The sequence below is a fragment of the Giraffa tippelskirchi genome, chromosome 8, assembly GCF_054371585.1.
Source record: "Giraffa tippelskirchi isolate mGirTip1 chromosome 8, T2T-mGirTip1v1.2.pri, whole genome shotgun sequence".
Taxonomy (NCBI): Eukaryota; Metazoa; Chordata; class Mammalia; order Artiodactyla; family Giraffidae; genus Giraffa; species Giraffa tippelskirchi.
The window spans coordinates 104,045,648-104,067,220 of NC_137282.1; the positions used below are offsets into that span (position 1 = coordinate 104,045,648).

The 21,573-nt window shown below is 35.5% G+C and overlaps 1 protein-coding gene across 6 annotated transcripts in view; it reads right to left on the minus strand.

The window, feature by feature from the left end:
• Window positions 1-21,573, minus strand: part of ADAMTS6 (ADAM metallopeptidase with thrombospondin type 1 motif 6) — a 278,314-nt gene that overhangs the window by 39,971 nt on the left and 216,770 nt on the right. For 4 of the 6 annotated variants that reach the window (XR_014061715.1, XM_081518235.1, XM_081518236.1 and 1 more), the window contains 2 exons: window positions 18,375-18,538; window positions 17,820-17,958 (listed from right to left, as the gene is read on the minus strand). Coding sequence is in view for 3 of the 6 variants with exons in the window: in XM_081518235.1 (XP_081374361.1) it covers window positions 17,820-17,958; window positions 18,375-18,538 (303 nt within the window). In the remaining 3 variants the exon portion in view is untranslated. Of the gene's footprint in view, window positions 1-17,063; window positions 17,153-17,819; window positions 17,959-18,374; window positions 18,539-21,573 lie in introns of all 6 variants that reach the window. The other 2 variants (XR_014061716.1, XR_014061717.1) reach the window with 1 other exon arrangement.

Here is a 21,573-nt window from a genome sequence, read left to right on the forward strand (position 1 = left end):
GTCACCTCAACAGGTGTGCACTCAGTGCTTCCTCAAGCTCCCTTACGTGCATGAGACCTCTGCAGACGGGAGTGCCACAGCTATCCGGCCTTGCACACTTTTAACTAAGCCCTTCGAATTTGAAGATAGGAAATCTATTTCCCTGATAGGGAAAACCATTAAGTCCCATAGTCTCCATAATGGTGGTGAGCAGTTGAAGAAGATGTGTTTTATCACTTGCAGTGGTATTTACTAATCATCTTCAACAAGTTTCTTGATTTTCCTAAATTTAGAGCTTTAAAGAACAGCCAAACAACTTACTTGCAAAATGTCTCAGAGTATGTGTTGTATTCATTCCTTCCCAATCCATTGAACAGGCCAAATATCTCAGTTTATGCAACAACAGTTTGGAATTTTTTAACTATTAAACTTAAGATTTTTGAGGGAAGAATGATTCACATCAGGCATAACTTTGACCCATTCACAGATGTTCCACAATATTTACCAGATAGCTCCTCATTGTGTCATTCCAGTGGGCAGATAACTAAGTCCATGTGATTCACCTAGACAAAAATCTCTATTATTAGTCATCGGATTCAACTACCAAATGCCACAATGGCTCAGAATATATATCCGCCTGGCTTCAATACTTTGTTCCTATCAGGAAGAGCAGGGAATTGTTTTTATAGGTTAGCATGGTTATTTTTAAAAAGTCATTCAAATATGATTATACTTGAAGTGGGGAGACTCAAAATATCCACTTACACAAAGGACTTACAATTTTAACTAACTTTTATAAATATATTTAATAATTTAAAAAATATGATTATACTTGCAATAAGAAAGTTGTCATTCAATCTAAGTATCTTGGGTGTTTTTCAGAAAAGGATAAGCTTTTAATTTTAATTCAATTTTATGTTTATTGAGGGAGGATAAACATTTTCATCACTATAAAATGGGACTGATATTGCTTTATATCAGTGGTAGAAATATCAATTCAGTTTCTACAGGTTAAGATAAAATTCTACTTCCTTAAAAAAAATCTTAGAAATGTTGTTTGGTTATAATGATATTAGTTTTTGAAAGTAGCCTTAATTATAAAAGCAAGGCTTCTGCAATTTGAATCACAGATGAGATACTAGTTATTAGAATTAAGATTTACATTTGATTTTAAGATAAATTCTATCCAGGTACAATCTTGAAAAAAATTCAGCTACATAACATTAATTGTCAAAAATTTAGAAAATACACAAAACCAGAAAGAGCAAAATAAAAATTATCCACAATTTCATATCTTTGCTTTGGATCTTTATTTTCGAGGCTATTTTATTCTTTGGTGGGATCCAGTAATTAAAATTACATAGTACACAAACTAAAAATGCCAGCTAAATATGGTTGGTGGGTCATTCATTCTTTCACTCATCCATTCATTCATTCAAAAGAGAATAATTACTGAATACAAGGCATTGTACTTCTTATGCGATACTGAGCTAAGTGTGAAGAATTACAAATTGACTTAATTTTCTCATGTCTAGTTTTTTAACAACTAGAATTTAGGATATTTAGGGGTGCATTTCAGTTTCATAACTTCAGAATGCTATTTTTTATGAAGCAAAAATTAAAGTTCTTGAATAAGCAGCTGAAGTAACTGTATTTCACAAAGACACATTTTCCTTGCATTCATCTTTTATTAATTTTCTTCTAAAATGTCACATTAGACAGTGTGGTATTTCACACTCAAGAACTGACTATACCAGTAATCTATTCCAAATCTTCCTAAAATGCTGAACTATCTTCCTTCAACAGCACAAATCTTCCAACTTATACCCCCACACTTGGCAGATTTACAGAGTTTTTTTCTTTTTAAATCAGTAGCAATAGAGTAACTCTCTAAGGCAATGCACTTAATTGAATGGATTTTTCAACACATACTTATGGATTAAGGAAAATGCAGCTTTTGGCTTTAGAAAATTTAAATTAACTGGAAATAATCTAAACTAAGTCAACAAGAGAAATGATCGAGTTTAGAATCTTTTTATGTGATTAACTCTCTTGTACATAGCTTCTTTTAAAGTAATCTGCAAAACATTGCTAAGAAATTGATTTAAACCTTTTTGGGAATAATTACATTCAGTTACACAAAACCACTATGTTTACAAATCTAAAGATGTATAGTTTATAACCCAAAACATAAAATGTCTGTATGACCAGTCAGTATATGCCTAATCAAAAATAAAATTCTGGTGGTTTAGTGCCCATATCCCCTGGAGATATGCAGATATTCAGCAGAATTTAATTCATCAAACTTAAAATTGCACTAATTATATTTTATTCTTAAACACCTGAAGTTACAGGCATGCAAATTCTATACCTGATTCTGTTTTTAAATGCAATTCCTCTTCCATGTTTAAAAAAAAAAATCTTTGCTGCTTTCATACTATAAAATTTAAGTACAAAGATAACACTACCAATATAGATTTACTCTAAACTCTCTAAAATGAGTGTATCCTGTTTAGAGTCTTTTAATTTGTTTATCATTTTTATTAGTAGTAGTAGTGCTAGTTGCTCAGTTGGTGTCCGACTCTGCAGTCACACAGATTGTAGCCCTCTAGGCTCCTCTGTCCATTCTCCAGGCAAGAATACTGGAGTGGATTGCCATTCCCTTCACCAGAGGATCTTCTTGACCCAGGAATCGAACCCGAGTGTCCTGCGTTGCAGGAAGATTCTTTACCATCTGAGCTACAGGGCAGCAAACATGCTTCTTAACACAGAAACATAACCTTTATTTTTAGTTTGGAGGCTTAAATTTGACAGATCTTTTATTTCACTTCTGCCTATGGTTAAAGGTTACAGATGATCTACTTGCCCATCAAAAGTTATCTTGTCCAATGGGAGGAAAGGGTACACAGCTTGAATCACTGTTCAAGGTACACATGAAGAAACGGCATTTAGTATTTTGAAACAGCATATACCATAGGAAAATGAGCAAGAAGTCCTGGATGGAATCCTTCATCTTCTGTGCTTACTCTAGGAAATGGTGATGGTTCAAGAATACAGGGTCTTTTGCTCAGCAGTTGCAGTTATAGGGCCAACCCTGAGTGAAGACTTTAGAGAACATTCCTCCTTTTCATTTCTTGCATCCTTTTCAGTACCTCTTCTATTCCTCTTATAAGCTGCTCAGAGTTCTCATGTCCCATCTCTCTTCTTTCAGATAATTAAATCATTTTATACATACATGTGTAAAAATATTTAGCAATTTATTGCTTTTCTCAGAGCATTTTTTTCAAATGCCATGATCAACAAACTAAGATCTTGGCATTCGGTCCCATCATTTCAAGGCAAATAGATGGGGAAATAATGGCAACAGTGGCAGACTTTATTTTCTTGGGCTCCAAAATCACCATAGATGGTGAGCCAGGCATGAAATTAAAAGACACTTGCTCCTTGAAAGAAAAGCAATGACAAACCTAGACAGCATATTAGAAAGGAGAGACATTACTTTGTCGACAAAGATCTGTCTAGTCAAAAGCTATGGTTTTTTCAGTAGTCACATATGGATGTGAGAGTTGGACCATAAAGAAAGCTAAGTGCTGAAGAATTGACATTTTTGAACTGTGGTGTTGGGAGAAGATTCTTGAGAGTCCCTTGGACTGCAAGGAGATCAAACCAGTCAATTCTAAAGGAAATCAATCCCGAATATTCATTGGAAGAAGTGATGGTGAGGCTAAAGCTCCAATCCTTTGGCTACCTGATGTGAAGAACTGACTCATTGGAAAAGACCCTGATGCTGGGAAAGACTGAAGGCAGGGGAGAAAGGGGTGACAGAGGATGAGATGGTTGGATGTCATCACTGACTTGAAGGACATGAGTTTGAGCAAGCTCTGGGAGTTGGTGACGGACAGGGAAGCCTGGTGTGCTGCAGTCCATGGGGTCGCAAAGAGTCAGACACGACTGAGCTGCTGAACTGAACTGAACAGGACAATTCATCATTTTAAAAGTAGAGAGAAGGCACTTAGTACACAGAAATTACCACTTGAATTTCATTTAAAAAAGTGATGGGAGAGAGGTTAAGGGCAAGAGAAAGATATTTTAGGTCTTCTCAAATCTACTCATAAGAACCAGCATTTCAGTCCTAGACCATTCAACTGGTAAGTGTGTAGTGTATTAACTACATGTGAGTATAAGGGAACGAAAGAGAGGAAAAGTGCAACTTTAGGATTGATGGGCTAATCAACATCTAGATAATTTAATCTAGTGGCAAAGCACATCATATTTACCAAAGTAACAGTTTTCTGAAGAAGAGCGGGAGGTTAGTAAGTCAGAGCTTATAGTAAAAATGTGGTTGGTGGCTAAGGCAACAATATGCTTAACCACAGCATCCAAAGTAGCTAGCAACCAAGACACACTATATAACCACAGTATACAGAACATATGGCCAACAATATTAATTTAATCTAAATCTTTAGTGCAGATAGCATCCAGAGAGCAACAAGTGCCAGGAAAAAAAAATGTCTCTCTGCTCTGCCTTTCATGGCTGGAATCTGGCTGCTGTGCTGTGATTATTGGCCAGACATAAGCATTTGTAGGGCAGAGCAAAGCCCATCTGCCTTGGATCTAACAGCTGGCATCAGGGCACCAATCAGCTCCACCCATTTGCTTTGTTTTTCTGAAGAGCCTCGTGCTAGTTTTTTATCTTCCAAAGGTTTCCTTTCTCTGTCTTCCAGTGTCTTCCCTTCTGTCTTGAGGAAAACTAAACATTCTAAGAAAGCAGGATTAAGAAAAGGAAAATTAGGCTCTAAAAATATTTATTTTTCTAGAGCAACTGTGTTTAGTGATGGTTTGACAGGGTGGAGCATACAAATACTGTGTTTATTGGAAATCACATTATCCTTAGAGGGAATTCCTACTACTCATTACAAATTAACAGGAATCTCTTCCATGGAAAGAGTCTAACTTAACTCATTGAATTCCTACTAAGTCTAAGTCATGGATTTTCTATTATCATAAGGGGGAAAATGAGTGAGACAGACTTGCCTTCAATGAGATTACATTAATAACGAAGGGAGAGGATAAGGCAATTATCATTATATTATGGAAGCTATCTTATCTAATAAGATCATGCCTTTTCAGACCTAATATTGTTAATTTTATAGTCTTCTCATTTTGTTAAGCTGCTATGTGATTTCTTTTTCCTTGATATTCGTGGATCTTAAGAATTCTCATAGTCAAATGTCTGTGTGGTCATCTCCTTTCACTTTATCTTTTTATGATATTTTTTCCTCCAATTTCTGCCATGTTACTTTCCACCTCTTTCTGAGTTCTAGCAGTGTAGGTAAATGATCGAAGGCAAGTTTTCATTCTTCTTTGTAAAATGAGATAAAAAAAATTAGATGATTTCTAATGTTTCTTTCAGATCCAAAATTCTATGAAAGTTGGCTTTTCTTTTCTTCCCCCACAATTCAATTTTTCATTTTTTTCCCCTTCTATGTCTGCTTTTCCCATGTATTCTACAGAATATAAGTCTGGAGAACAGACATTTGATAGATTCCATTTGGTTTTGAGTTGTTTAAATGTCTCAGTTCTTAGCAGTGTGAGGTATGTATCAGAGTCAGACATGTCAAGAGGCAGAACACTAGAAATAAAAGACTTTATGAGAGGCAAGTTTCCTAATATAAAGAATTAACTCATATTATACTAAAAAGGTATTTCCATGAACTTTAGTAGGAGTTTATTTGTTTTGGGTGTTTCATTAAAAATCTTGGAGGAATGATGCTTGAGTACAAGAAGATTTTGAGCTTCTTTTATTTATTACCAAATAAGGAAGCTTTTCTGTAATTATATGTAAAATCCTTTTCTTAGAACCAAAAAGCAAATATTTCAGATTTAAATTATAACAAGGACACAATCAAAAACAAGCTGTACAGTTTTTAAACTAAAATCTTAATTTTGTTTACATAAAAAAATGGGAGGGGTAATATCATAAGATCCTATAAAATTGTGATAATGCTTATCATTATAAGAAGCTTTATTTTTTTCCAAAAGTATTTTATGCATAATACCTTGTAAACATGCATAATGTTGTGACTGTCAAAAATGAGATTTGGGACAAAATTTCTGTGAAGTGAAACACAACCTGTGACACATAGATCATTAATACAACAGGAATGCACTCAACCATCGCTTTCAGCCCTACCCAAGTTTTTCAGTGAGTAAATATATATGCAGGACCTATTTATGTTAAGGAAGAACAGAATCTCTAAAGCAATACAAACAAAATGAAAGAAGAAGGAAAACAGCATTAGAAGGAATATTTTAGGTTAGCAGAGATTTCTTGCCTTCAGTTATAAATCTTAACATTAGAGAAAAACGCAAGCCACAGTATGCAAGGGTAAACAGTAAAAAATGTCAGATTCTCAAACTAAACTTTCATATGCAAGATTTTTTACAAGAAGTTAGAAAGCTTAAATTATATTGAAAATACAGAGTAGAATTCAAAGAATTTTTTAGAATGTATATTCCATAGGGGAAGCCACATAAGGAAAATGATAAATAGAAATAATTAGAGAAATAAAAGAAAAAACATATTAGCTTCCAGAAGTGTGAATCAGCCAAGAGTATGAGTTTACCTAGTGGAATACTCCTCTGAAGGACATGTTACATAAGAACTGAGCTAAGTTCAGTCAATGGCTACATTTGTTGCTCATTTGCTCAGTGGTGTCCAGCTCTTTGAGACCCCATGGACTGCATGCAGCACACCAGGCTTCCCTGTCCACCACCAACTCCCGGAGCTTGCTCAAACTCACGTCCATTGAGTTGGTGATGCCATCCAAAAATCTTGTTCTCTGTCATTCCCTTCTCCCTCTGCCTTCAATCTTTCCCAACATCAGGGTCTTTTCTAATGAGTCAGCTCTTTGCTTCAGGTGGCCTAAGTATTGGAGCTTCAGACTCAGCATCAGTCCCTCCAATGAATATTTAGGATTGATTTCCTTTAGGATTGACTGGTTTGATCTCCTTGCAGTCCAAGGGACTCTCAAGAGTCTTCTCCAACACCACAGTTCAAAAGCATTGATTCTTCAGCGCTCAGCCTTCTTTAGGGTCCAACTCTCACATTCATACATGACTACTGGAAAAACCATAGCTTTGACTAGACGGACCTTTGTCGGCAAAGTGATGTCTCTGCTTTTTAACATGCTGTCTAGGCTTATCATAGCTTTTCTTCCAAGGAGCAAGCATCTTAATTTCATGGCTGCAGTCACTATCTGCAGTGATTTTGGAGCCCAAGAAAATAAACTCTGTCACTGTTTGCATTGTTTCCCCATCTATTTGCCACAAAGTGATGAGGCTGAATGCCATTATCTTCGTTTTTTGAATGCTGAGTTTTAAGCCAGCTTTTTCAGTCTCCTCTACATAGCATAGGCTTTTAGGAGCTGTGATGTTCACAAGTGCCCTGCTATGAGCCTGTTACTACTAACCCCATATGTTAAAATGTACTCTTCCTTCTCAACATTGAAAGTTAATTGAAAGAAGGGGATGATGAGAAAGAGTGACTAGGGGAACACCACAGTCAATACAATGACAGACTATTGTCTAGTCTAACAAATACTTTATTTTTCAAAGAGCAAAGTGAAAATTAGAGAATAATGAACAAAGCTCATGCAAATCTTTAATTCCTTGTAAACTCAAGTTACTTTTTACAAAGGCCTTGTGTCATTAAAAGTATCACAGTGATCTGCTTTATGTCTAACTTTGGTATATACAGGAACCAAATGTAACAGGACCATCATAGTTTCAAACAGAACACAATATAACCTTAAACAGAAAATATCTTTTATAGGGAATTTTTCCTAAAAACTAATTATATAACTATATTTCTTCAAAGGGAAAGAAATGACAATGACTAATAGATTTTTAATTATTCAAACTAAAATTTCCATCTCTTAACTTTTACTTAATTCTGAAAGTAACTTATGGATGGTAATTTCTAAATCAAAGGAAAGAAAACTATTATATGACTTATTAATGTCTTTCACACTTCATTCCAGTCAAGTCTATCTTGAAACTCGAAAATAACTGATTTTTGTTTTCCTCTGTTTCATTTTGGGACCCCATCCACTTTGAGTTTGTTTCCAAATTACAGTATATGTGTCATTTATAAACTGCAATACAAGTGTTAGTCATTATTATCTTTACTAAGTCTATAAAAGTCAGTCTCAAAACCCTTGTTTGTATGAAGCATAGTCTGTTAGTTCACTAATAATGTCAAATGACCATTATTAGTGATGTTAAATATCTTAGGCATATTTAACGTCACTAACAGAATCAGCAAAGAAATTAAAAGGACATCTGTGAATATATAAAGCATTTGCCTCTGTTTTATCTAGTCCTTTGAGAGCTGGTCTCTTTCAGCCAGATATTAGTACTGGCATAAGGACTGCATTATATTTTTCTAATAATTACTTTTCAAAATTGTTATTTTAGAATGGATTTATTTTAAAGTGCACAATTATGGTTGTATTGCATCATTCTTGAAAACAATAAAGTACGTAACATTAAGCACTTCTATAGAAACAAGGTAGAAATATCTAACTTTCTAAAGGGACCAGGTAATCTGCATGAAAGATTTATTAAAACAATCTGAAAAGTCTATTATTAGTAAATAGAATAGTGTATATTATTACATACACTTGTTAGGTAGTAAATTCAAAGAGGAATTTGCTATTAGGGGCTCTTTTAAATATATATATTTTTCCTTTTCCCTTTCTTCCTTTTTTTCTTTTGTTTTAATCACTTGAAACTGAACTAACAGAAACAGAGGAAGGAAACATATTCAGGCAGGGCACATCAGAAGAAATAATACAGATATGAAGGAGAAATTTACATACTACACAAAATCTCTAGTTTCTTAATGAAAGTGCATAAGAGTCTCCATTTTTAAACTCTGAACATCACTAAGACCCTGAATAAGGAGTTTTTATACATTTTTTCCTCTTATGAAATAAAAGTCACCATCTACTGAAAGGAAGTGAGGTGACTAATTTTTGTCCAACTTTACTGATACTCATTTTACTCTAAATCAAGAGTTCTCAAATTTTCTTGGTTCACAGCACCATTAGTGTCCCAGTAATTTTTTCACAGCTCTCCCAGGAAGAAAAAAAAAAAATAAGAGCTTCACTTATTAAATAGTTAGGTCCAAACAATTCAAAAGTAATAATTTGTGTAGTGTATGACCCATGTCATTGTGTTTCCATTGAAAATGTACAATAATCAGCAGTGCCTCTGTGAGTGTGCTGTAGAGTCCTGGGGAAACACAGTGTGGCGTGAAAAATATGACCCTAAATCAGGAAAATACAAACTAGTAACTGGAAACTATGTAAAGCATCTTAAAAATCTTAAAAAGTGGAAACCAGTTCCAATATATACAAGAATCCAGGTGAGCCAGGTAAAACCACAAAGAGTAAAATAAAAAAAAAAATCTGTCTTAGAAAGAGGAAAAACAGAATTTCTTTTTAAAATTTATATGCTATTCACACACACACACACACACACACACACACACAAACACACACACACATACATATTAGGCTTAAGATGATATCCAGGGGGGAAAAAGAATAACAAGTAAAATAAGCATCTATATAAAATTTAGGCATCATACATATAACAAAATTAAACAGACTATGTAAATGTAAAAGAAAAACTGATAACATTTTAAATAGTCAAAGACAATCGATCAGAAACATTCCTTAAACACTCCATTATATAAGAAAAATCTGTGCTCTTTGATCATCAAACAAAATCAAAATTGCCTCTAAAAATAAATCTGTCTCCCTCTTCCAGTCCTCCATCTAAGCATAGATTTAGCTTATCTTTTTCTTTTTTTCCCCTGAGCTGCTAAGTAATGAATGGCTAGCAGAGAGATGCCTTTGTCAGCAGAAACCTGACCAAATTGGTATATAATTTTTATACTTCAATAAAAAGAGAAAGAAAGAAAAGCCTAGAAAGAACAATTTGAAGAAAGTAATCAGCAGTGTCAATAGCCCTGATTGCAGGACAAAGACTGTATATTTAGAGTATAAATGTAAAACTAATACATTAAAATACATATGTATTGTTGACCTTTCTTGGCACAACTAAAGCATCCTTAAGCTTCCTTTTGTAACAGAACAGGTACAACAGTACAGCATCAACTCTGTTAACTGGTTTTGGAATGTTTTGCTTTAAAGTCTTGGTTAGTTTCTCAGTCCTGTCCGACTCTTTGTGACCCACCGACTGTAGACCACTATGCTCCTCTGTCCATGGGATTTCCCAGGCAAGAATACTGGAGCGGGTTGCCATTTCCTCCTCCAGGGGGACTACCGGACCCAGGGATCCAATCCGGGTCTCCTGCATTGCAAGCAGGGAAGCTTTAAAGTCTAAGGGTTGTATTAAATAAGAGGAGGACTTGGGGGGTGGGGTGTAAAGGGACTGGTTTGAAAGTGGAAAATGAGAGTACATCTAGAAAGATAGGGGAGGAAATTATCATGAATACTGCTGCATTTTGCAAAATTTCATTCCCTAACAAAAACAACAATTTCCTAAAACAATAAAAGGCTTTTTCTGATTAGAACTTTTAGTAACAAGAGGAAAAAAAAAGTTTGTTATCAGTTTTTCATAAATGTTAAAACAGGGGCCTCATATGCTGACTTGCGTGTGTCTAAATTAAAGTTGGTTGAGTATATATATCACTTATTCAATTTAGCTCCTTAAGTACCACAGAAACTTGAAATGAGAAGAAAGGGTTTTGGAAAATCTATTTAGTAGATTTTAGTAGATCACTTGATCTTAGCCAAAAGGCCAAAATATGATATTTAACACAATTTCAGTCAGTTTTAAAAGCATTATTCAGATGCTTATAAATGATTTACTAGGTAAAGAAGTAAGCATGTAAATAAACTACAATAAGCTTTCTAAAGACAAGTCCAAGGACAATGACCACACTAAACAAAATTACGAAATTAATTAGTATTCTACCACTCTTTTCATTCCCTTCTCTGATGCCTCTAGCTACTTTTCCACCCCAGATACTTATACCAAAAGCTCATTAACCTTTGCATTCAACTAGTAGCCAATTAATAACAGAGATGTGAGTAATGTTTCCAGAGGTGTTTGCATCTGAATGCAATTTGAAGACTAACTAAACCTTCAATCAGCCTCAAAGGCAGTGCTTAACCATGTACACATTAGACTTAGCAATGGAGCTTTTAAAAATCTGATGCCCAGGCAATATTCCTAAATAATTAGATTGGAATATCTGGGGGCAGGACCTAGTGTCAAAGTTGTTTAAAGCTCCCGAAGTGATTCCAATGAACAGTCAAAGCTGAGAATCACTACTTTAGGAAAAACATTTGAAAAAATGAAATTTCAAGCTAGTAAAGGAGAAATTATTAGTGGGGAATATATCATGTTGCTCTACTGTTGTTTAGTCACTAAGTCACGTCTGACTCTTTGTCACCCCATGGACTGTAGCAGCCAGGCTTTCCTGTCCTTCACTGTCTCCTGGAGTTTGCTCAAACTCATGTCCATTGAGTCAATGAGGCTATCCAACCATCTCATCCTCTGTCACCCCCTTCTCCTCCTGCCCTCAATCTTTCCCAGCATCAGGGTCTTTTCCAATGAGTCAACCTCCAGAACAAAAACCACAATACAGAAAACTAACCAAAATGATCACATGGATCACAGCATTGTCTAACTCAATGAAACTATGAGCCATGCTGTGCAGGGCCACCCAAGACAGACAGGTCATGGTGTAGAGTTCTGACAAAATGTGGTCCACTGGAGGAGGGAATGGCAAATCACTTCAGTATTCTTGTCTGAAGAACCACATGAATAGTATGAAAAGGTGAAAAGATATGACGCTGGAAGACGAGCTCCCCAGGTTGGTACGTATCCAATATGCTACTGGAGAAGAGTGGAGAAATAGCTTCAGAAAGAATGAAGAGGTTGAGCTAAAGTGGAAACAATATCGAGTCTGGTGGTAAAAATAAAGTCCAAAGCTGTAAAGAACAATATTGCATTGGAACTTGGAATGTTAGGTCCATGAAACAAGGTAAATTGAATGTGGTCAAACAGATGGCAAGAATGAACATCGACATTCTAGGAATCAGTGAACTAAAATGGACAGGAATAGGCAAGCTTAATTTGGATGACTATTGTATCTACTACTGTGGACAAGAATCCCTTAGAAGAAATGGAGTAGTCCTCACAGTCAACAAAACAGTCTGAAATGCAGTACTCGGGTGCAGTCTCAAAAATGACAGAATGATCTCTGGTCATTTCCAAGGCAAACCATTCAACATCAGAGTCATCTAAGTCTATGCCCCAACCACTAATGCCAAAGAAGCTGAAGTTGAATGGTTCTATGAAGACCTACAAGACCTTCTAGAAGTAACACCAAAAAAAGATGTCCTTTTCATCATAGGGGCTTGGAATTCAAAAGTAGGAAGTCAAGAGATACCTAGAGTAACAGGAAGTTTGGCCTTGGAGGGCAAAATGAAGCAGGGTAAAAGCTAACAGAGTTTTATCAAGAGAAAACACTGGTCATAGCAAACACCATCTTCCAACAACATGAGAGATGACTCTACACATGGACATCACCAGATGGTCAATGTTGAAATCAGATTGATTACATTCTTTGCAGCTGAAGATGGAGAAGCTCTATTCAGTCAGCAAAAACAAGACTAGGAGCCGATTGTGGCTCAGATCATGAACTCCTTATTGCAAAATTCAGACTTAAATTGAAGAAAGTAGGGAAAACCACTAGGTCATTCAGGTATGACCCAAATCATATTCCTTATGATTATACAGTGGAAGTGGCAAATAGATTCAAGGGATTAGATCTGATAGACAGAGTGCCTGAAGAGCTATGGACAGAGGTTTGTAACATTGTACAAGAGGTGGTGACCAAAACTATCCCCAAGAAAAAGAAATGCAAGAAGGCAAAATGGTTGTCTGAGGAGGCCTTATAAATAGCTGAGAAAAGAGGAAAAGTAAAAGCCAAAGGAGAAGCAAAACATATACTCAACTGAATGCAGAGTTCCAAAGAATAGCAAGGAGAGGTAAGAAAGCCTTATTCAGTGAATAATGCAAAAAAACAGAGGAAAACAATAGAATGGGAAATTAAGAGACACCAAGGGAACATTTCATGCAAAGCTAAGCCTGTTGCTCTACTGATAATGTCAACTGATGAAAAAGCTCCGTTCAAGGTAAAGGACCATTTTTATTATAAGAGAGAATGCTATATTTAGAAAATCACTAGTTTGAAGTCTTGATTTCAGCAAGTTACTTGAGTTTTACCTGTAAAAGAAGAAGAACAATAGCAATGCCTATCTCTTGGTGCTAGTTAGAATGAGCAAATGAAACAGGGCACTAAAAAATGTTTCATAAGCTGTAAAATTTTGTTATTACATAGATGAGCTAGAACCATTTATCATTAAAAAGATTAGTTGTAATGTGATTACAACTGTAATACGGATTATTATCTAAAAGATTTATCAGTTTGTTTTAATAATTTACTTTATAAAATCTAAGCATCTAGCCCAATGTTTCTTGAAGTACGATTTCTTAAAGTATGGTTCACTGATACCAGTGAATGCTGGTATTACCAGCATCAGTTGAAAATTTGTTAGAAATGCAAATTCCTGGAGTCTGCCCCAGACCTACCAAGTCAGAAACTGGAGGCAGAATCTAGCAATCTTGTTTGAACAAGCCTTCCAGGTGACTCTGATGCACGCTATAACTTGAAAACCATACATCTAGCCAAACATCAGTAAAAAGAGAGTATATACAACTAAAACCAAAAGATAAATATATATTATTTATTATGTGTGCTTAGTAGCTCAGTTGTATCTGACTCTTCGTGACCCCATGGACTGCAGCCCACCAGGCTCCTCTCTCTATGGGGATTCTCCAGGCAAGAATACTGGAGTGGGTTGCCATGCCCTGTTCCAGGGATCTTCCTAACCCAGGGATCGAACCCAGGTCTCTTGCATTACAGGCGGATTCTTTACCGTCTGAGCAAATATTTAAATAAGAAATGTTATTTATTATTTAAATGTTTAAAATTCATAGCAAAGGTTTATCATCATAAATTGCTACTTAAAAAACTCCTAAAGTTTTGTATTTTAAAATAGCACAATTCTCACTACCTGGCCAAGCTTTATCAATTAACACATTAATCATGAATACAATAGTAGTATATAAGTTTAGAAGTCAGATTAATTACAGAGTATACAATACTTTGGATAAGGAATTCCCACAATAGTGGGAATAACAATGGTTCAGAAAATAGTCGTTTTAATTCTCTCAGAGAGGAAGAGTCACAACTGTATCTTAAAAATCACATTTATCCTGAAGACAACACCCCACAGCATCTCAATGTTTTTATTCAGGCTAAGGAAGTGTGTCATCACTGACTCAGAGAAAAGACCATTTCTTGGACTGAATCACCAGTAATGTTTCCTGCAGTCTTAGATTTGTCATTGTGTCTGCTAAGCAACAGAAAAACAGTCTCAAAACTTCTTATCTTGAAAGATTTCATAAGAGAAAATACCAACATTGCACCCAAACTCAAAGTCCAAAGGTCTTGCTATTAATTAAACATATGCAGGATAGCATAGGTGAGAACACTGACGAGTCATAAGATTGTAATAGAAAGTTCTTTGAGATCTTTCCTGTTCCTTTGTTTTACATTTCAAAAAGTTTTGGCAGTCTCAAGATACCTAGCACCACCTTGGAAAGATGAGCATAGAGTATCCCAATTAAAAACTCATGTTTAGTATTCATCTTTAGTTTCTGAGTGAAACTGAGAAGAAATGACTTTCCCTGAAAGACTCCTTAACTACAGATGAAGTTCCATTTACCATCACTGAGCATATGACTTTGGCTCCTTCTTTGATCAAGATTCCTGGAGCCCTAAGGAATTTTCCTTCCCTCAATCTTAGGCCTCCAACATTTAAAGAACCTAGGGTTAAAAGTGGGGTTATATGTAGGAAGAATAACTGTAGTAATTGATATTATACTCTATATTCTAGGAAATATTTTCAACCTATTCAAACAAAAGACTATAATCAAAATTATACTGTCTTTCTCTAGCAATTGCTTTGCTCCACCTTACAAGAAAAACAGCAATTCTAAACTCTAATTTCCCCCACTGGAAAGAATAACACAAATATAAAATTGCCAAAAACAATTCACTCCTTTTGCTCATTCACTTACTATAAGCATTTCCTGAGTTCCTAGTATGTTCCAGAAATTGTTTTAGATGCAAAATGAGTCTAGTGAGATGCATAGACTTCAGTGATGAGGATGTGAATTCTATGTGTCTAGAGCGCTAGGTTTCAGATTCTCTGTGAACTAGGACCAGTGGTACTGAAATTTGAGTGAGTATCAGAATCATTTGGAGAACTTGTTAAAACAGAGTTTTGGGTCCCATCCAGAGATATGCTATTTGGTAGGTCTGAGATGGGTCCCAAATTAGCATTTCTAATAATTTCTGAGGTGACACTGATGCTGCTGGTCTGGTGACCACACTTTGCAAACTACTTACCAAGAAATAACAGCTCATCACACTATGCCTGCCAATTTTCAAACACTGTACATCTCTCTTCCAAAGAAGGCAATGGCCTTTTAAAGGCTTGTCACTCTTAACTGAGCAGAATTCTAGTTTCCTGAACCACCTCAAATATCTAGGATGGTAGCTCCACAAGAGAAGAAAGAAGTACAAATAACAAAGAAAATTCTCTTTCCAATGGTTTTGTTTCCTCCTTGTTTGTCTTTTGTTTTATCTCCTAGCACAAGAAGTCTATCTTCTTTTATAATTTCTCAATACTAGGGTCATGGAAAAGAATAACACACATTTAGATTTTTCATACTTCTTTACTTTAATAAAATCATAGTTTCTCTCCTAAATTCAGTCCCCTTTTTTGTTGGACTATCTCCTTTCTGAACAAAAGAATCAGAGTTAGAAGGAACATTGAGAATTTACTTAATCCCTCCTTGGCCTCAGAGAAGACTGTATCTAAACCATCCCCAAATATAGCAATTGTCAGTACAAAGATGAATAGGCACTAAGAATTTCCCATTCAACATTCTGTCACATACTTGAAGAAACTAATATACTTTCCCTCAGCCTTCTCTTCTCTGAGATAATCAACCTTGACATTTAAACTTCATTAGATTTCCTAAACTTAAATTCTTCTGAATCTTCTTTAATAAGTTTATCCCACCTTACCTCAGGGCCTGAATTATGTATTTACTGTTATCATGAAGACTTCTTTTTGGTATGTGAAAAGGGGAAAGTTAACTTATGGATTAAATAAAAAGGAATCTAATTGAAACAAAGAAAGATATATGTATAAATGCCACTATAATATAATGGCATTCACTCGAATGATTCATTTCAAATATTTTTTATTTTATTAAAAGAAGTAGTAATGCCCTATAGTTTTTAAAATTTTATAAATCACCAGCCATTTCACACATAAAACGGATGGGAATTAGAGATCTTTATAAATATGCCACAGATTACACATAACCATGTTTCATGACACTTCACACAGAAGGAAAACATTATTATTATTCATTTTTTTTTCTATAGTGCTTACTACAGAAGTTGGAGTTTATCCGTGATTTAATTCTATATGAGTTTAAAATTACTGAATCTATTATTGTGATTATTCACTTCTATGAAAAATAATTTCTCTGATTCAAGCTTTGAGAATCAGAAGTATTTAGAGATTCAGTGAGTACAGGACTAGTAGGATAAAGTCCATGTAAATCATGTGTTTCTCAGTAGTTTAGAAAGGAAAAATAGGTAATTGGAATATGGGGTAAAATGGGATGATTCACTTTAGTTCCATCTCTCCCATTCTATATATCACTATTCAAAATTTCACCTTTGCTTTTGGAATGGTGAGGTGCTCTAGTCCAGCACAGACCTGAGGGATACGTTTGCTTTCTTGCCTATTAGGATCAAGGTGTACGGTGGAGGCGATGCATTTAGTCTCCAGAGAGAAGGAAGATGCTGCTTGCACAGCACTTCTACTCACCAGTCCATGCAGCAGCAAGGGTGTTGGCTTTGAAGGAAGCCAACTGTCCTGCTCTCCCAGCCAGAGGTAAAGAATTGCATTGGTGGCCACTAGAGGGAGGAGGATTAGGAATAGAGTAAATTGTGGGGAAAAGGCACCCATGAAAAACGCACATGGGACAACCAACACATCACCAACCACCGCCTAGCAGCTACCTCTCTGAGGGACTACCATGGGGTCTGCAAACACCATTAAGCCAGAGACCCAGACCAGTAATTATTGTAGTATCCCAGAATATAGCCCCTTAACTTGGATGGCTGCAGAAGGGAGTTTGAATAGGATCGTGGGAAACACACAAGCACACAAACACAAACATACAAGCACACAGACATACATTCTCATCCCCCATTACAAGACGTTGCATCTGTGCCGTCTGATTCAGGCTCATTTTCTTATTTAAAACTCTTGATGTTCTTTACCAAGAATGTGTTCACGAAAAGCAAACAGCCCACCTTCAAGATAGTCTTGGGAGAAGCACCAGCAGAGACACTCATTGTGCCAAGATGTATTTTACCAACAAATCTGTACAAATTACATGAGGTTAAAAACAAACGGAATATAATGTAATTAAAGCAAACTTTCTTTTGCTAAATTACAGCTTGAAGCAAACCTGCAAGAAATGTTTCCAATTAGCTTCTTTAGCAAACACAAAGCATAGCTCAGAATGTTTTGCTTTCCATCCTGCCCTCTGGGTGGGCTGCCTAGTGGGTGTCTTACCTCCAGCACAAGTAGCCGAGCATTCTGACCAAGGCTGATGATTCCATGTAAAGCCAACTTCATTGTCTCCACTGCCCGTCCGGGTGATGGGAACATTGAATTTATACCTAATTCCCAAATTCTGTTCCTGAAGCAGAACCTGCCATTGAAAACAACTGGTGAAGATAATTAAAATACAATGAGCCTTTATTCAGATATTTATTATTTCTTTTGAAGAAGAAAATGTCATAATCTAAGTCTTAAGGGAAATTTAAGACAACTTTTAGAACACATGTACTTATATTGAACATTCCTCTCCCATTTTCATGGGTAATTTGGAGCCATTTCTCTCATTTGCCTTGTTTGGTTATACAAATACTATTCAAGCAGGCACTGAAAAGATCAGTCACGTGGAAAGAGCACCACAGTCTCAACTTTATACAGATTTTTCTCTCCCTTGGGCATTTTACCATTATTTAATTTCATCACTTTAATTTCAGATAATAAATCCTGCCCCGTCCTACCTCAAAGGACAGATTACAAAGAGGAGAAATGAAGTGGCAAAGGCATATTTACCATGACAATGAGATTTTCCGAGGTGGGACCTAAAGCTTCTAAGGATTCTGGTTCATCAGTTGGTCTCTTATAGTGAAAAGCTGTCCCAGCAACATCAAATTTCCTCGGCCAGTCAATAGTCCAGGCACCATTAATATAGTAATCATCCCCTTCAGATTTTAAAGCTAAAAAAAAAAGAAAACAGTTTAGCTAAAATGTGAAACTTCATTCACTACAATGTAACTGATTAATAACTGCACTGAAGTGTACAATGAATATCCATTTTCATTTAGATATGGGATTTTTGACCATTTTCTTAAGTACAATTTAAAATAGTAATTTTCCACATGAATGTCAAGAAGATATTGAGTACTTATAATATTACTGATAGAAAAGAATGAAAGGCTTATCTGAAAGAATAAAAATATGGAACAAGCAAGGGAAATTATGACTAAAGGATGGGAGTAGGGGTGAGGAGCAGACTTTCCTGTCCAAATGTTAAAACAGTAATTATACAAATACGGGGTGGGGCAACCTGTGGTCTGGCACACAGATGGACAGAAAAATAGAACAAAATGGACAGCTAAGAAATAAACACAAGTACAATAGGGAGTTAATATATAACAAAGGAAGCATACTAAATTAGTAGAGGAAAGATAACAAGAAATGGAACTAAGGCAAAAGACTAATTTTAGGCAAAAAAACAACAACCCCAAAATGCTGAATTTATCTCATTCTTTATATAAGAATAGCTATCACAACTCCATTCCTAGGTATATATCCAAAAGAAATGAAAATTAGTACTCAAATATTTGTATACACATGCTTATAGTAGTACTTCCCAATAGCCAAAGGTGGAAACAATCCAAATGTCCATCAATGAATGACTGGACAAACAAATTGGGGCATATACAAGACAATGGAATAAAATTCAGCCATAGAAAAGAATGAAGTACTATACATGACTCAATGAGGATGAAACTAAAAAAAAAAAAATTACACTAAGTGGAAGAAGCTAGACAGAAAAGATCACCTATTTTACTCTTCTATTTACAAGAAATATCTAGAATAGGTATATCCATAGGGACAAAAAGCAAATTGGTGGCTGCCAGGGGCTAGGGGATGGGAAGTAACTGCTTAATGGACATGGGGTTGTTTCTGGGATGATGAAAATATTTTGGAATGTATTAAATGCCACTATGTTGTTCGTTTTAAAATGTTTGAATTCTATATTATTTGAATCTTACTTCAATAAAAACAAAGTTTAAAGAAAGGGAGAGAAAAGAAAAAATGCCAGATGTGTAATTATTTAAATGTAAAGATAGTTAAGTCATAAAATGCTAGGAGAAAATGTAGGAATATTTAAAAAAAAATAATGTTGGGGCATTGAAAGGCTTTTCTAAGCATGATAAAAACCTCAGAAGGTATAAAGAAAAAGATTAACATCATTTTCTAAACCTCCTTAGGAAAAAAATGTATAAAAAAGTTTTAAAATATGTAATACAAAAATGGTTATCAGCACTACTACATAAAAACTTCTATAAAAAAAGAGTGATAATTTTGATAATAATTATCATGCTTTGACAGTGACAAACATGTCAGCTTAATTTTTCTGTTAGTTTGCTAACTTATTCAAAAACTTTATGAGGCCAGATGATCATGCAGCCCCAAAGGACTAAAAGAGTCATGGTGCAGAGTCTCTGACTCTGGAAATCTACCACTTATCCTTAGGAGTATAGATCATTTTCATTCCCTCACCCCTAACTGCCTGGAAAATATATCTGTACCTTCTTGACTTCAAATATGTTATAAATTCATTTGACTGTCAAAAAAAGTCTAATTAAACTTTGCAGGCAGGAACATGCTAGCTAAAAATTATTTAGTCCTAAATTTGTCTTATATTTAAAATGTTTTTATGTTCAACTGTCACAGTGATTCTGTCTCATTTGAAACAGCAAAATTACCTAGGCTATATAAGGACAAACGGAAGCAGGGCAAAGGCTAACAGAGTTTTATCAAGAAAACACACTGGTCAAAGCAAACACCCTCCTCCAAAAACACAAGAGATGACTCTACACATGGACATCACCAGATGGTCAATGTTGAAATCAGATTGATTACATTCTTTGCAGCTGAAGATGGAGAAGCTCTATACAGTCAGCAAAAACAAGACTGGGAGCTGATTGTGGCTAAGATCATGAACTCCTTATTGCAAAATTCAGACTTAAATTGAAGAAAACAGGGAAAAACACTAGGTCATTCAGGTATGACCTAAATCAAATCCCTTATGATTATATAGTGGAAGTGACAAATAGATTCAAGGGATTAGATCTGATAGATAGAGTGCCTGAAGAACTATGGATGGAGGTTTGTAACAATGTATAAGAGGTGGTGACCAAAACTATCCCCAAGAAAAAGAAATGCAAGAAGGCAAAATGGTTGTCTGAGGAGGCCTTACAAATAGCTGAGAAAAGAAGCAAAAGACAAAAGAGAAAGGGAAACATATACCCAACTGAATGCAGAGTTCCAAAGAATAGCAAGGAGAGATAAAATTTTCTTAAGTGAATAATGCAAAGAAATAGAGGAAAACAATAAAATAGGAAAGGCTAGAGACCTCTTAAAGAAAAGTAAGAGATACCAAGAGAACATTTCATGTAAAGATGGACACAATAAAGGACATAAATTGCATGGATCTAACAAAGCTGAATCACAACAAACTGCTGAAAATTCTGAAAGAGATGGGAATACCAGACCATCTGACCTGCCTCTTGAGAAATCTGTACGCAGGTCAGGAAGCAACAGTTAGAACTGAACATGGAACAACAGACTGGTTCCAAATCGGGAAAGGAGTACATCAAGGCTGTATACTGTCAGAGTACATCATGAGAAATGCTGGGCTGGATGAAGCACAAGCTGGAATCAAGATTTCTGGAAGAAATGTCAATAACCTCAGATATGCAGATGACACCACCCTTATGGCAGAAAGAGAAGAAGATCTAAAGAGCTTCTTGATGAAACTGAAAGAGGAGAGTGAAAAAGTTGGGTTAAAACTCAACATTCAGAAAACGAAGATCATGGGATCTGGTCCCATCACTTCATGGTAAATAGATGGGAAAACAGTGGCAGACTTTATTTTTGGGGGCTCCAAAATCACTGCAGATAGTGACTGCAGCCATGAAATTAAATGATGCTTACTCCTTGGAAGAAAAGGAGTATGACC